Here is a 17,477-nt window from a genome sequence, read left to right on the forward strand (position 1 = left end):
TAAAAATATATTTAAAATTTAGATATAAAACTACAATATACACACGTCTGACATAAACCAACACATTAAATTAAATGATCTCCTGACGGGAAAATATCAGATAAAATGAAAGTGTTGTCTACTTACATATTCAACAAGCGAAACGAGAATTTTTCGCATCCTCATTGATTTTCTTCGGCGCATTGGTGTTGAACACCATATCCCCATACGATAATGTATTAAGTGGTTCTACGTCATCCCAATCTGGATTATAAAGAGCGAACGTAAACAGATATGTATTTTTAATGTCATAGCTTTCTTGCTATCAACATCGAGATAACTCAAGCTCAGAAAACTTTCTTTTGTGCATTTGGAGACTTATCTCCCAGTCCAAGAAAAATTCTTAAACACACTACCATGTTTGTTATGAGCTAATTACTCAAATTGTTTAGTTATTGAAAACCAGTTTAAGGCCTGGATTAATAGCCGATGAAAACAACTAATACACCACTTCACTTAGGACAAACAAATATAGATAAGGCAGTGCCAGGGCAGGGAATCGTACAAGATGCAACCAACGCGGTTGCACTTAAAGCACAGGAATGCTGTTCAGGCACGTTTCATATAGGTATTCCCGATGCATCACCTCTCAGTATGGGAGCGAAACCTGAAGTGAGGCTGAGATTACAAATCGGAGATAGTTTTCATCCAGCGGAAGATGAAGGAAAACAGAGGAAGTGAAATCACACCGGCAAATCCAGTTTTGGATTTTTTTTTTTTTTTACTCTTTAGGTTTGTTAGGTGCACCCAACGTCACAGTTCTTCAGTCAATCATTTTCTACACCCGTCTGAGTAACTTGATGCATAGCTTCTGCAGAAGATGAAACAGAAATATGTTTGTTTGCTTTTTTCGTTCTCCATTCTGGTGAAGGCTCTATGTTGAAATGAAATTAACAGGGGAAAAAATAATAAATAAAAATTCTGGTAGGTATCTGTGTCACAGAGGAAAGTGCCGATTTATTCAGCGGTGAATAAATTAATTCGAACTGCGGCAGTAAAGCAGTGTATCATTAAGGCGAAATTGTAAACTGAACAGGGAAATATAAACAAGTGGCAGTTTTATCAGCGTTCTGCCGGTAGGGGGAAGCTGCCACCACATGGCATCAAATAAAAGTGAACAAATGAAGGAAAGCCGGCGTATGCGAAGAAACTTACAATACAATATGATGATGAGAGTGGATTGTGACGTCATAGAGAAAAGCGCGCAAAAAGCGCAAGAGTGGCTATTATATGGGACAGACTCCTTCGCGAGAGATTTCATGCCTTTAAAAAGACAAAAGATTGTTCATAAGCAACTCGGAGTGGTTACAAAACGGCAATTTGTTCGCGTTTTATTTTCTTTCAATATTCTGTAATAAAAGTCTTCACTTCTCAACTTTTTTATAGATAAAATAAAATATAGTAGGAAGTATGACAATTATTGATATTTGGAAACTAAGACATAGATAATCATAAGTAGAGGCCTGGAATTCTATGGTTATGATTTCTAATCAAAAGAGAAATAATTCAAATGCATTAACTTAACCGTTTAAAGTAAGCATTATGTTAACAATTTACCAAGTATTAATAATAGTTTAACAAAATTAAAATTGTAAATGTATACTAAAAATGTGCAAGAATTCATTTTTTTTTCTTTTAATAAAAACGAATGTCTATTTTTGAGCTCTCAACAAAAACAGTTGAACCTAGACCCACCAAATTTAGGATTAATATACTTTGAAGAGTAAGAAAATATACAGCGGAGAGATTTTTTTTTAAAAAAAGAACTGAAGCATAATTTTAATAAATAAAAAAATTAAGTAAAATTTTGGTATTTTTCTGCTATAATGTGAAAATATTACTGCACAAGATCAAATTTATGTAATTTTAAAATTAAAAATTATAGCCTCAAAAATATAAACTTACAATTTAAAAGTATCAATTTAAGTTTCTTCTAATTTTAGCAAATTTACAACTACCTTTTTTTAAATGATTTACAAGAATATTTTTCATTGTTATAATGAAGTCAAATCTATTTAACTTTTTCAACATATCTTTAAATAATATATTTTTCCTTGTTAAAAATCAAATACAAATTATCCTAAGTTTTTTTTCTTTTATTTTGACTTAAATTATCTTTAATGATGCTAGTTTTAATATTATAATATTTTTTTACCTCACTTTAATGCACTAGCAAATATCAACATATAAAATATAATTTGTAATATCAACTGATGTGATGTAGTAAATATCAACATAATAAATATATAAAATATAAATTGTAACTTTATCTCTCTTTGTTAAAAAATTTTGTTAACTAATATAGTCTTTGTTATAAAATTCTATTTATTATATTATCATTTTCTTCATTATTTGAAATTAAAATACGGAGCTCTTATTTCTCCCCCGCTTTTCATGTCATAACAGTGTGAAAAGGTGAGATCAATCTTGTTATATGAAAAAAAAAAAAAAAATCATTCAAAATGGCATTTGTTTAGCTTTTCGTTATTTCAAATTAAAGTAGGATTAAAATCATTTATATAAAGAACAAATTAGCGGGCTGCAGATGAGAGCTAGTTTATAATAATCGATCACTGGTAAAAGTGTAAGCATATTTTAGCAATTGTGTGGCCAAATAGAAGAAGCCTTAGAAATTATAAAATTTCGATTTATTCCACCATGGCAGGCATAATTTACGTAGGAAGAATATGTGGTAAGAAATAGCCAGTCTACACCGCGACACAAGAGCAGAAGAGACCAAAGCTTTTCCCTTCAGTGGTTTTACAATGAGATTTTGATAGGGATTTCTTTGAAACACATAGACTTAGGAAAGAAAAAATTAGGTACTTTTTAAAAAAATGTTGCAAACATTAAGGATTTTTATCTCTTCACTAGGAGTGTGAGAACTGCTGAATTCATCAGTTTTCTAGAACGTGTGTTAAAAGTGATTAAATAAAAAGAGGAATTAGATCAGGAAATAAGAGGCCATTTTAGAATAAAGTTAATGTGAATTAAATTTAGATAAAAATGAGGAAATAAATTAAGATTAAAATTAAATTTAAGAAATTCATTACATAATATCAAAGAAAATGTCTTTTTATATTAATAAAAGATTTTAAAAACAAAACTATTTTTTTGCTCTTAAATAATTATGTGTCTAGCAGAAACAGGCATTACTATTGTTTTGCTGACTTTAAATTTCTCTTACGAGATCCAATTCACAAGATTTAAAGCTGCAAAAGCGAAAAATGCAGTATGGCATTACCACAACAAAAATAATTCGTTTGTACACATTACAATAGTACAAATCTCTTTCCATAGGAGAAAAATATATCATGATTTAACTTTAAAAAGAAGACAGAAAAGACAATGCCAATTAAAACTATCAAACTTAAAATATCCTGAGAATGAATCCTGCTAACCAGTTTCCCAATATCTCGGAGAACAACGAAAAATATTTATCGAAGTTGTGGCTAATAGAAAAAAGTAAAATGACATTTTATTTATACAGATGATAGCACAAGCAGGTTTATCAAACAGAACGACGAAAGTGAACTTCCGGGCAAACAGCACGACTACACAAGAATTTTCCACTCGGGAGAAAACCAAAAAACGACAAGCATCACGTTTTTAAAGACAGAAAAAGCTACATTCGGACCAAAGAAGAATCACTCATAGACATGTATCAGAAATACGCAACTGACTGAACATAAGAAATGCGTATATTTAAAATTTCAATATTTCACTGTGATTTTCATTTTTTCGTTTTAACATACTAAATATTTTTACATTATCATGCGGCTAAATTTAGTTTTAAGTCATCATTAACTGTTCGCCACAAAACTAAAATTTTAAATCTTCTTTGAAAATTCAAAAGAATTTTTTTTTTAAAAAAATTTTAGGTCTATTAGGAAAGAGAAGCTTAAATATTCTAACTGAAAAAATAATGATGGCTTAAAAAACATATTAAATTATCTGTAACACCAACTAACATTTTTTTTTTTGCAGGCAATATTCATTAATAAATATTTTTTTAAACTTGCTTCTATCTTAAATTGACAAGAAAAATATGAAGCACTTATAACAAATATTTATTGAAAATTGTCATTTATCAAATCGATTGCAAAAGAGATGGTGTTACCGATATGAGAAAATAAAAATATATTAAACATTAGCACTCAAAAAATATAAAAGCAAATTTTTTCAATATTATATAAAAGATAATTCTATATAATATGGCATACATAATCTTTTTATAGGCAGTAAACATTATTTTCAATTAAAATAAAAAGTTGGCTACACCAAAAAGTTTCAATACCACTTAGTTTCACGAAAAATCACAGATAGCCTTTAAAAGATAGATAACGAATTTTTTTCGTAAGCTACTGATGATTTTTCAAGAATGGTTCAAAAATCAATTAAGCATTGAGAATGACACTTAAAAATGTGTTTATGGTGTTAAATATGTAAGCAACCACGTTCAGATTCAATTAATCTCCATCGACAGTTAAAATAAAGTAGTCAAAACTTCAATTAGTTTTCACAAGAAAAATTCAAGACATTTTTCAATATCAAAAAGGGAAAAACATTTTTCACTAAAACATCTCTCTCCCCACATTTGGCTATTTAAAATTCCGTTTATTTATCGAATCTTAATTGCCAATTTTATCTGCTGACGCAAAACTGCGCATGAACAAAAGAAAAAAAAAGCCTTTAATCAATAAAAAAATATTTAAATGTGAATAATAACTTTAAATTTTATTACTTAAAAAATAAAAGTTATTAAAATGAAAACTTCCCAAAATCCTCGTTTTTTCTTGATCGCATTTGTATGAAAAACAAAGAAAATCTATCCAATAATTTGGATTTCTGTAGTTCACGAAAAAAATTGGCATTTCAGTTTCATATAAATCGGTAAAAATTCCTTTTGCTATTTTTCGATTAATAATAATAATAATAAAAAAAAAATGCTAAAATAAGACATGCCATTTGAATTACACATTTTTCCAATTTCAGTTCTACTAATGATTGCTGAGCATTTCATTTTCCATTGTTTAATTATCCATTTTGTGCAATTACTATCACAAAAAGTTAGTGCTCCATGTGAAGATAAGAAACAGGTACGTATACGTTTTATCATTTTCAAATATTTTCAATGATATTATACAAGTATGTTAATGTTAAATGATTGAAAAGTTTCAGACAAACCATTTTAAACCTTTATATACAAAAAGAGAACTTATTGACAGTAAAAAAAGAGGAACAAAAAAAGTGGAATTTTGCTTAGGTTAAAAACAAATGTCTGAATATTCTTATGTAATGATTTTTTTGCACACATTTAAAAGAAAAATAATAATTAAACATTTCGAATTGTTATAGGAAGGAAAAGATATGAACGTATATGCGAAAATGTGCATTAGATTCGAATTTCAGATCTACAATAAAAAAAAAAAAATATCTGCTCATATTCTATCGTTATTTCTCAGTTCTATTTTTTAAAATGATTTCTATGGTTTGTCTGAAATCGTAGCAGGTTTAGTTGAGCCTTTTTCTTTAAGCAGACAGAGAATTTCCCCATTTTTCGATAAGCAATGGGTAGAGAATTACATTTAATTCACAACAATGATTTATACAGCCTTCATTCGAAAAATTCTTCGTTGAAACTCGTATGTGTTATTTAAAAATATTCACTTCAAATATATTGCTTTTAAGCAAGAGTAGTTTATCAGTAGTACAACATAAAACCAGTGACAGTGGTCTCCTAAGCCTTTTCACATATTCTCTAATTCCCATTCTATCCCCATCTCCCCTTATATAAAATTATCAAGGTGGCCATCATATTTGCTGTTTGAATTTCCTTGATTTTTCCTGATATTTCCAGGTTTTTTTAAAAGAAATTTCTTAGGCATTTTTTGGATGTATCTTAAATCCTAAAAATGATGTTGCTTTATTTTCCTATGTTTATTTATAGCACAATATATTCTTACTCATATGTGAAAAAAATGTTCTACTCTTTCAACTAAAGTCAATGCAAAATCAAATTTAATTAATGCATTAACTCAGAAAACAAATTCATTTTCAGTTAAGTTTCTATTATGTACAACACCTCTTTGTTTTTTTAGCCAATATAATAATCAATATTAGAAGATGCATGCAGACCTAAATCGACTTTCAGTGAACTAATCATATTTCAGAACTGTTCGTCAGATTTACTCAGGTGCAGTACAAACACATCCGTCACTCTGCCAATGCGCAGTACAAAAACACATGCGCATTGGTACAGTGTTGAAGAATGAAATGATTTGTTTCCTTCCATTGTGTTCTCTAATATCCATATTGTTTGCCAACACACATATCAAAATTGAACAATAATTCTACTAACAGAAAAAATCATTTGCAAATACAAAATGAAATCTGCATTAAAAAAAAAAAATCAATAACATTAAGATTGCATTCGCTTTTAATCCACCAACAATAGTAAAAAAAAAAAAAAAAAAAACATCTACGTACTGGTTAATTGCTTCACCCGTAACATGCAGAAAAAAGTGGAAATAAACTTTATCATCATTTTTTACAGCATAAAAAGAAAAAAATGCTTTAGAGGTATAAATTTTAAAAAAATAGCATAATAAATTTGTAAATTTTTTATGAATCGGTTTCATATACTAAGGGTGTCCAGGAACTAAGTTCAGTGAAGGAATTAAATAAAAGGAAACAAATGTACTTGTTAGAAATGTACTTATTATTATGCAGTAAAAATTATAGAAAAGTATTTTTATTGCATAATGAAATGCAATGCTTAAGCTATTGTTCAACATTGTTGCCACCTTTGTTGAAGCATTTATCTTAACAGGACACGAGTTTTAGTTGACCTTTGTCATAGAAAGATGCCGGCTGCGATGATGAAGTAAATAAGAAAATGTGAGGAAATTACATTGGCAGTGTCATAATGGTGAATCTTTGATTCTCCTTCATCTTCTGTTAACAAATCATCATCAATCAGAGACCCACGCCCACTTTTTTTTTTCATCGTGAATATTTTCATGTCTTCTGTTGTAACGTCGCACCCATCTCCTTACCATCGAATCAATCATCATTTTCTGTCTGTTAACTGCACAAATTTCACAGTGAATTTCAATTGGTTTTGTGCTCATTGCATTAAGAAAGTGAAAGATGGAACGCAACAGGCATGCGGCGAGATCTTAAATTTTTAAAAACATTTTAAATGCTCAACATGCAGCCGATGCACCATTCAGGAATTTAAAAATGACTTCTATTATTTGTCAATGAATCAGCAAAGCGCACGTGCATGTGTGAAATCATGAACACAACGGTCCTGTAGCAAAAATTTGAAACAGAACTTAAATTCTGGATACACCTCGTATAGCAAAACATATAAAAAAAATGTTGCCCTTCCATTAAAAAAAATTATATTACAAGAGAAATATTTACCTTTAACTTATCAAACAAATTAACTTCGTATGTTTAATATTATTTTTAAATTATAGAGTATTTGTCGAATGTATGGGAAATTTAAAAAAACACAAAATTTAAAAAAATCCAATATATTATACATACATATATATATTAGTAATAATGTTTATTCTATGTCGTCCATAATATGTCCGTATGAAAAATTTAGTAAACAGTTGTTTAGCATTCATAATGTTTAAAAATAAGAAAAAAGATGTCATAAGAAATAGCAATGACGTCCGGCCCTTTATAATTCAATAAAAAGATCTACAAAAAGCGAAAGAAACTAACAATCGTAAAATATTTAATTAGAGTAAATTGTTTCGGAATTATAATAATGGGTCAATATTTTGCATCCAGTTTAATATAGTTTTGCATATTAATTTGCAAAATTCATACTTGCGTAACTCTTAGCATGATCGATTTGACATTTGAGGGAAGAAAGACGGGGGGGGGGGTTCTCTTTCCCTCTACATATAAGTAGGCTGCTTTTTTCCCATAGAAAGCAAAAGCAAAACCATTTTCGCTAATTATGTCGAAAATGTAATGTCTTGAAATAAAAAAGCAAAAACTTTTGGACAACACACACACACACACACACACACACACACACACACACACACACAATAAATTAAATATAATGGTTAATTTTTCTTTTCCACTGTAGCTCCAAATGTTAATTTAACCACTTTCACTGTAATTAAATTGTTTTGGTAAATGCTAAATCTAGCCTCAATCGCGACTCGATTTATAAACGCCGAATTAACGAATTATTATATCATCAAATTATCATCGCAATACCATAAATAATGCAAGGAAACAGAGTAAAGGAGTACATTTTTTTAGATAAGGCATAGAATGTAAAAGTAAGGCAAATAATAATCACAGAACAACCACCACAATTTGAATCAGAATCCACTATAATCCAGATGAACAAGAGTTGTTCTCCAGAATTGTAGGAACATCTCAAAACGCCTTGTCGATGCTACATATCTTGAATTTCTATCCCTTAAAAAATTAATATAAATGTTCCCAAATCTGGTGCATGAGCAGAAATGTGGATGGAATCTGTTTTTGACTATCAGTAAATGATTGATTTTATCCAATTTTAAAATAAATTTCATTGATTTTTTCCCATTGTCTGGAATTCCTTAACGATTTCCGCTTTTTCCGGTCAGCTGGCCATTCTGATTAAGGACATTTAGAAGGTAGTGAGCAACACCATGAACCGTCAAAAATGTATAAAATTATTATGATTATATAATATACATTTTGGATGCTCTTTTTTGAAATTGAAATTTTACACGAAACTACAATTATAGTTCTAATATCATAGACCAAATTTCATTTATTTAAGTCATTGCCTTTTGGACTTGAATCACGTTCACATACATGGAAAAATACTGACAGACACACGGTCAATCCTTTGATAGATTTAATTCAAAATTTGATATCTACATTTTAGACCTAAACCTGTAAACCAAATTTTATTTATCCAGTTCTTTACGTTTTGTGGTTATTGGTACTCGTAGTCGCAGTTCCTCGGAATGTATGTCGTTTAAATTAGATACAAATCAACAAATTTGGTATAAAGAACGTATACAAAGTTTCTTAGCGTTTAGAGTTATTTTGCTCAGAGATATTGTTCTAAGACAGTGTTTTTGAGATTCAGGGAAATCTGAAACATGAAGATTCATCTACAAGATAATATAATTATTTGATATTATAATCATTTCGTATAAGAGAAAGTTATTACAATATCAAACATTTCTTGTGTGACACGATTGACTTATTTCTGGACTAGAATTACATTAATCTTACCCGCCAAGATTACTAGTTGTTATTTTGAGTCGTCATGACTTAAGAATATTAGCTTCTGTTAAATATTACGATAAGATAAGGGACTGAACATACATAAAATTTAACACCTTATCAATCACACTAACGTAACTTTATGATATGATTTGGTCACCCAACTTTTTATTTAGCATGTAATGCATTTCTAGATAGATAAAGAAAACGATAACTTTCGAGAAATGTTGCTGACAACTGTCGAAGACATGGTAATCATCCGGTTTCGGGAGATAAAATAGTGGAAATATTAGAGCACTGGATTTTTATTTCTCATTAGAATTTAAAATTGCCGCAAACGGAATAAATTTGCATAGGCCGTTTAATACTGAAAGAAATGCAGCGATCACTGGAGGCATCTCATTTAATCTAGAAATATTAACAAAGCTTTATTTTAAAATAATTTATTTAAAAGAAATGTCTTTAACCAATATTCATAAACAGGCTTTACAAACATACTATCAAGATTTAGAAGTCCCCCCCCCCTACCAAACAAGTGCGTACCTTTTCCCCTTCTCATAAACGAAGTATACAAAGAGAAAGTATTGTAATTATTAAAAAATTTCACTGCTAGATTTTGACAAATTTCCACGCTTCAGAACATTTCAGTCAATTTTGAACGAAATCTATAGGTAGGAAAACGTCCGAATACAGGTGAATACGTTTCTAAAGTTTATTTTTGCCTATTTGCCCATAATGTCTATTTGTGAATGCAATAACTCAAAAACGCTTTGAAGTAGACGGATATAATTTGGCATACGGCCTTTACAGCATATTTCTAGATTTCAACCAAATTTTGAACGAAATGCAATAGCAGGAAATCTGTTTGTCTGCCTGAGTACAGATGGACATGATAACAGCAAAATATAAATAACCAGATAGATAAAATTTAGAATAAAATCGATGAAGGGATTGATTGCCTGCCGATATGTACTTTCACAAGCATGTAAAAGCATTAAATTAAAAAAAATAAAATTTGGTACGCAATTTTGTTATTAAAACAGTAATCATATGCCAAATTTTGGTTTCCATCATTCGGAGGGGAGGAAAGGGGGTGGGTGAAGATGCAATTTCAGTTTTCTTTACTATACATACTACGAAACACAAAACTCTCATATGTGGTATTCTTAAAAGAAAACTCTGAGCGCTAGTGGATTCCACGGCCTTATCCAAATGCTATAATTTTATGTGGGTTGGGGGGGGGGTAATAGCATCTTCATTATAGGTAGAGAGAATGTTTCGGGGTAATTGCTCCACCTGACTATTTTTTTACTATAATGGGTAGATTTTGAAAATTAATTACAGCAATATCACATAATCATTAACCTCATGTCAAACTTTTGACAATGCATCTTTCCCTCTTTACTGATTGAAACTTTGAAATGAAACCCTAAAGTAAGTTGGCGGGAATTAGGTAAAGTGAAGTGATTTATATAGCATAGTTTTGGAAGATAGAGGAAATACGCTGCAAGGGAACTATGCATTTATGAAGTCACAATGTTTTAATTTTTCTTTTAACACTCCAGTTTTTAGAAGAAACAAATATTGTGGGATTAAAACAAATAATGTCTTTTAATAGAAACTGAGTATGTCAGAAGTTAGTAAAAACTCCTATACATTTATTATGTTATTTTTATGCATTACCGTAGAGTTTGTATAAGTTGAGAAAGAGGGGATTTTTAGAATAAAAATAATATTTAAAGTATATAAACTCTCTGTTTAAAGAAAAAATTGCTAAATGAAAATTAATTCAAGCTGATTAGAAATACTACATATAAATTTCAAACAATGTTTAAATTTTGTTTTATTTTCTAATTATCAGGATACTTTTGTTTAAAAATCAACAAAATTTGGTTCCCAACAACGTTTTCTGAAGTCTTTCCAATTAAATAATAATAATAAAAAAACAGTGCAGCAGTTATTCAATTTTAGGACATGAAATAAAGCGTAACTTCTTATAACAGATCATGAATTGAATAATTGTATCGCTAAAACAACCTAATTAGAAAGTAAAACAAAATTAAATTATAAAAGCTTTTCAACAAATAACAGAAGTCAAATTAGTAAGGTAGCTAAAAACCAATGATTCATATGGATGAACAGTTTAATAAAAATATTGTATTTATTCGAGGTAGAGTAATATTGAAGTCGTAAATGCATTTATGCAATATTGATCTTTCTACAAAAATAAAAGAAGTCAAATGGAGCATGAATATCAGATTAGTATATCATCCTCTAGTTCTATTTATTTTTAAAGCATAGAGTAAAAAGAGGGCAGTTTTCTTATTGAACTTCCCAACGTTTTTATCCCCTCCTTCCAAGCAAATATCATAGGTTGTGGTGATTAATGACTTGCTGTTGCTAAAAGAATAATGATTATCAGACAGGAGATGAAGTTGATAAGGAAGTTTGAGCTGATAAAAATATGCAATAAAGCATAGTATAAGTTCATGCATATTATTTTTTTAAATTTCAAAACAATATTACTGAATTCATTGCGATAAAGTTCGTGTGAGCCTTAAAAAAATAGAAACTAATTTTCGATATGTGTAATTCAAGTTTTAGGCTCTTTTTTGTAAGTAAACAGTAAAACCTTTAATTTAAAACAAGTCTTTAATCTGAAGAACCAATCTACAATACCATTTGTAATGTTTCCCTCGTATCTTATGCCAAGATAGATGTATTTACTTTAAGATCTCTTATTTTGAATCACATCTTTTATCCATTTTTCTTAAAACGATTATATGAAAGTTGCTGGAAAGGATATTTAAAAATAAATAAGTGTGTAGCTACTTAACATACTCAGTTAAGAGGCAGTTATTTTTTCTTCTCCCAAATAACTAAGAAAGAGTAATAGAGAGAAGAACATTATAAAAAAGTAACGCAAGACAGCTTTATCTGATCATTCATTATTTTGACAAGAAAGGTAGATTCGCTCCATGGATTTTTGCCAGGATATACAGAATTCCGATCTAACACAGCTTTTCCGCTGCTTTTCTTCCCCACCCACTTAGCTTCAATATTTGTGAAAAGAGAACATCAACTATGACCTTTTTTTAAAAATATAAATCTATAGCACAAACTGATCAACTGATATATTAAGACGGATTTGAATAATGAAGCATCCAGCATATTAGTTATAAATTCATATTTAAATGTGTAACACTATGTAAATATAATGTGTTAATATAAATATCTAAGAATGCAAAAGTGTCAAACAAATGTTTAAATATCACCTGCAAATAAATTACATTATATAATTATCTTCAATTAATTACGTAGCTTGGAGAGTCATCTTACAAAATTATATATATATATATATATATATATATATAAATGGAATATGTTAGAGATTCTTATATTTAAATCCTTTTAAGTCAAATTCTGACCAACGGAAAAAGAAAAACTTCATGGACCGGCTGCAAATTTTTGGAATGAACTTGATTAAAATGCTGAATAACAACTTGATTCAGCTGTCTCGTTAAAATGCCGAAAATGAATCATAAATGCTTATTTTTTTTTACATAATTTATTTAAACGTTACAGTTTAGCCTCTTCCGGTAAAATGACGGGTATGCCATAGTAATGACAAATTAAAGAATAAAAATAAATGGTTTTTTTTTTGTTATACAATCTATCAGAACAAATACAGAATGTATTTTTGAATTTCTTTTAAAATTACCTATTTTTTTTAAAATTAATTATTTCTTTGTATTTGCTGTATTAAAATCTCATTTTCAATTGCATTCATAATATTAAAAAAAAAAAAAAATGTTTCAACCACAAGGCTCTTTATCTTCGGCGGAATAAAAACAGAACAAAAACGTATATTGCGATGTTTTAATTAATGAATAGGGTTCTAATCGACTTATAACTTCTGGGTTGGAGGATGCAAATATCAAAACAGTTTTAGTACAAAAGTTATTTAGCATATATACTTATACTTAATTCCAATAAACTTTTAATCTTCAATAGTTAACGAATTATAACGAAAATAAAATTTCGTCTCACCCCCGCCTCATCTCCATATTCCAGCTGAATGATTGTTCAACGAACTACTCTGAGATTATCATCTTCCGTACAGCAAATGTTTCGCCGATTCAGATCCAATCAAAATTACTCCTGTTCTCATGTTCACACGGTAGTATTGGCAAAGTACTATATACAATTAATTTTCTAGGACGGAAAAAAAGAGGGCTTTTTTAAATGCATTTTTTTTCTTTCTTTAAGATGATTAAACTAAAATTTCAATTTTCAGACGCTTTGTCAAAATCCACGAGCATTATTTGAGATAAATACACAGAGAAACAAAAAGCAAGGAAAGGAAGATATGGAAACAAATTCACATGCGCTTTTCATGTGATATTGCACTTTGGGCAGTAAATCCATAGAAATCAAACTCTGAGAAACCAGGAAAAACTAATACTACACGCAATTCAAAAGCATAAGGTTTCGAATTCAAGTGGTTAGGAAATAATTAATCTTAAGAAACGTATTAATTAAAATTATTACATATATGTATAAATTTGGATTCTATGGATTATGATAGGAGAAGGCATGTAGAATTTTTCCAGTAGTCGCGACGTGAGAATCATTTACAATAAGTAGTACTCCTAAAACAGAAGAATATGGAGTGACAGTCTACACTTAAACCACAAATAGCTTTTTGCCACTCTCTATCTGTACTAATAAGGAAGATGAATATGTGTAAGCCTGCGTGTGTTGGCTTTCTACAAGTCAGATTCTTTCCCCTAACGAATTTGGAACATACATTTGGAGGATGGAAATATGCATCTCGAATAGATTTTTAAAAAAAATGTAATAAAAATTAAGGGAAACTCTAGTATTTTCCGTGATAACTTCCAAAAATATTACAATAAAAATGATTTTTACACCATTTAAAAATTGTCTCTTTAATGATTCTAATTTAATAATCATGCACATTTCTCTGAATTTCGGAAATTTAATCTTTTTTCTTTCATGCCTCATTTTAAACAATAGTTGATTTGAAAATCAAATCCTTTTCAATGTTTCATCAAATATTTATTCGTGCCCCCCCCCCTTTGTTGAAAGGAAGGATATTGGTTAATATCTGTGCTAATTTAAGACGAATAAAGAAACTAAAATACAATATAGTACCACAAAATTTAGAAGATGCATGATATATTCTTTCATTTATATTCTTAACAGCGCTTTGATGTCACGTGATTGGCCTCCATTAGGAAAACTCATGTATGTGAACAGATATAAGAGAGGCAATTAAAGTAATGGCAAGAGGAGGCAAGTTTTAATGCCTGGCAAAATGACGGAATCATACACATGAAGCTTGAAATTAAATACATTATCTCCAGCGATCAATTGATGCCAAAGGCGGCAAGTTAGAAATACAGTGAAAAGGACTGCAAAAAATTAATGATGTAGTACAAGCAACTTAAAGCTGCTTTAACTCTATTAGTGTGCATGAAACAGGAAAGTGTTTTTAGTCGCACTTATGTAATTAAAGTTGGTAATGGTATAAAAGGTAAATAATGGTATATATGAATTCGGAAATCAGAGTAAATAAAATAAATTGCAATCAATTGCATGCAAATAATTAAATTTGGACTAAGCAAAAATAGAATTCTTTTTCTGTCTTGCGTTGCGAAAATAGTTATTTCAAAAATTTTGTTCTGGATACCCTTGTTGCTTAACCAATCCACTTACTCTTTACAAATGCAGTTACGTAGTTAAGTTGAATTTCACTTGCAGCTATATGTGGCATCTCAGTAAATTATTTTTCAATGTTATTCACAAAAAGGACTAAGTATAGATGTACGTGCACCAAAATAGCATAGGGTAAATGATGATAGGTAAGAATCATCACTTACTACTACAAAAACATCACAACGGCCGTTACCCCATTCTTTACAGACGTAAACTAGCGTTATTTACACCGACTTTCGCCCAATAAATGTTAAAAAATTTCAATGTACAGCATCCAAGAAGTTTTGACACAGTTAATATACCGATAACACCATACTATCATTAAAATTAAGATCTCAAAATGTCCTTAAAAGTTGGAGAATATAAAAATATACTGCTATAATTCTTTTCTTTTCGCATATAACAAATGCAATTAAGATTTGCTCTAACAGCTTATAGAAGGGGGGAAAAAAGCACTGCATATTTGAGTCTCGCTGTTTAAAACAAACACTAGTATAAACAATTGATTGAATTTTCAGTTCGTGTACTAAGAACAGACTTCAAAAAATGAAATATTATTTTATTCAGGAATAATTGAGGGTCAAAAGTACAATGCACGTACCCAATTTTATACTCTGTTCATGCTAAATCATTTAAAAGACTTTCTTTTTTTTTTTATAATCCCTTAATTATATGTTCACAATGTAATTTGTTAGAAGCAGAAAATCATCTGATGTCGCTAAAAGAAATGCTGCTTAAAGAAACATAACTACATTTTTTTTTTTTTTTTTTTTTACAAACAATGTTATCTTGAAGCATCTTGAAAATAATAAAATGTTAAGGTAAACAGAGTATGTTGCCGTGAATTTTAAAATAAATAAAATGCAGCAGGTTTTCGAACGTGAAATAAAAAACAACAACATACATACAAGATTTTTAAGAAATAATCGAGACTAAAAAGCAATACAGACATTATCATTTCCTTTTCTTTACTACCACTTACTACTGTTTAATGCACAGCCAAAGCTAAACAATCATCCACATCATATTATAGGTAGTAAAATTACATCAAAAAGCTATTCACTTGGATAAAGCGAGACTACTTCAAAAGTAATATACAATACGACATTGGTTTTATCAAAAACAATACCAGTAATAACAAATATTATATATATATAACTTAAGAGAAATAAAGTTATTCCACGAATGGAGCTCCAGGGTGCTTTTCAAAATGGTATAAAAAATGGCTTTAATGCAAAAAAAAAAAAAAAAAAAAAAAAAAAGCAAATGCAAAACGGCATTAATATGAAGTTACAAATCAATGATGAAATATTTTTTAAATTGAAATCTAAACTTGCATTTAAAAAAAATTCTGTTTTTATACCAGTTCTTAAACCTTCATTCCTTCGATGCGTAACTGTAACATGATTTTTTTTAACATTATTTTTTTTTATGCATTAGTCACACAAAAAGCAAATCATTAAGCATCAGGGGAAAAAAAAATGCTTTGTCTGAGACACCATCAAATTGGTATCAATATGGAGAATACAAAATGCAGTCGGCATCTTTTATTACAAAGGAAAGCACTGCACGGAAATGAGATCTTACAATGGATATATCAGACATATTATTTGAATAGAAGCAGTTGTGTACTTTAAATCTCGAAAAAATGGAGTCTAATCTGAAATATATCATGTTCAGATGAACTTTAGTTCCGGCTTAAAAGAATCCTTTATCAGATAGGCCAGAGCGAATGAAATATAAAATGTATTTTTACTGAACATATTGTTTGAACATTCAACTGCATGATGCGTTTTTTCGTAGATGCTCTTAAATCACAAAATTGTATGAAAGGGAAAGAATATAAGACGAGGATAATCAAGTTGAAATAAATTCTATTACAGATATACTTTAGGCTTTAACATATTTTAAAAACAGCAACAACTAATATCGACATTACACCAGGAAGAAACTAAAAAAAGGAATTTTTTCGAATAATGATACAGTTTATATTTATTAATTCATTCATATACAGTTTGAAACATTGAAAATATACACATTACTTTTTTCAACCGAAAAAACGAAGTCATACATCATGTGCGAGTATCATTGAAATAATTACAGACAAAAAAAAAAAAAAAGAGAGAGAGAGAGAGAGAGAGAGAGAGTTAAATTCCTCGTCAGCTGTTTTGAACAACATCGCATTTGAAATCAACATTTTTAAATGCTTCTTTGGATTAAATAATACTTGCTTAGCAAAATTTTCAAACTGAACATTTCCCGCAGATTCATTTTTTTTAAAAATTGAATGTTGCCATCTATATTTTCATGACATGCATTTACATTCATGGCAATTGTTCCAAAAGCGTATATTAGAAATGATGTATCCCTTGTTTACAAAAAATATGCCAACATTTAACGTTATTTTATCTCTCTTCTCTTCTAACTAGTTT

General features: G+C 29.3%; 1 protein-coding gene across 4 annotated transcripts in view; it reads right to left on the reverse strand.

The window, feature by feature from the left end:
• Positions 1-17,477, reverse strand: part of LOC129968775 (leucine-rich repeat flightless-interacting protein 2-like) — an 87,342-nt gene that overhangs the window by 38,717 nt on the left and 31,148 nt on the right. The window contains exon 1 of one of the 4 annotated variants that reach the window (XM_056083013.1): positions 127-747. The exons of the other annotated variants lie outside the window; for them this stretch is intronic. Within the exon in view, the coding sequence (XP_055938988.1) occupies positions 127-207 (81 nt within the window). The 5' untranslated portion in view covers positions 208-747. Of the gene's footprint in view, positions 1-126; positions 748-17,477 lie in introns of those variants that run through there. 4 annotated transcript variants of the gene reach the window in all.

Source organism: Argiope bruennichi, chromosome 5, assembly GCF_947563725.1.
Source record: "Argiope bruennichi chromosome 5, qqArgBrue1.1, whole genome shotgun sequence".
Classification (NCBI taxonomy): Eukaryota; Metazoa; Arthropoda; class Arachnida; order Araneae; family Araneidae; genus Argiope; species Argiope bruennichi.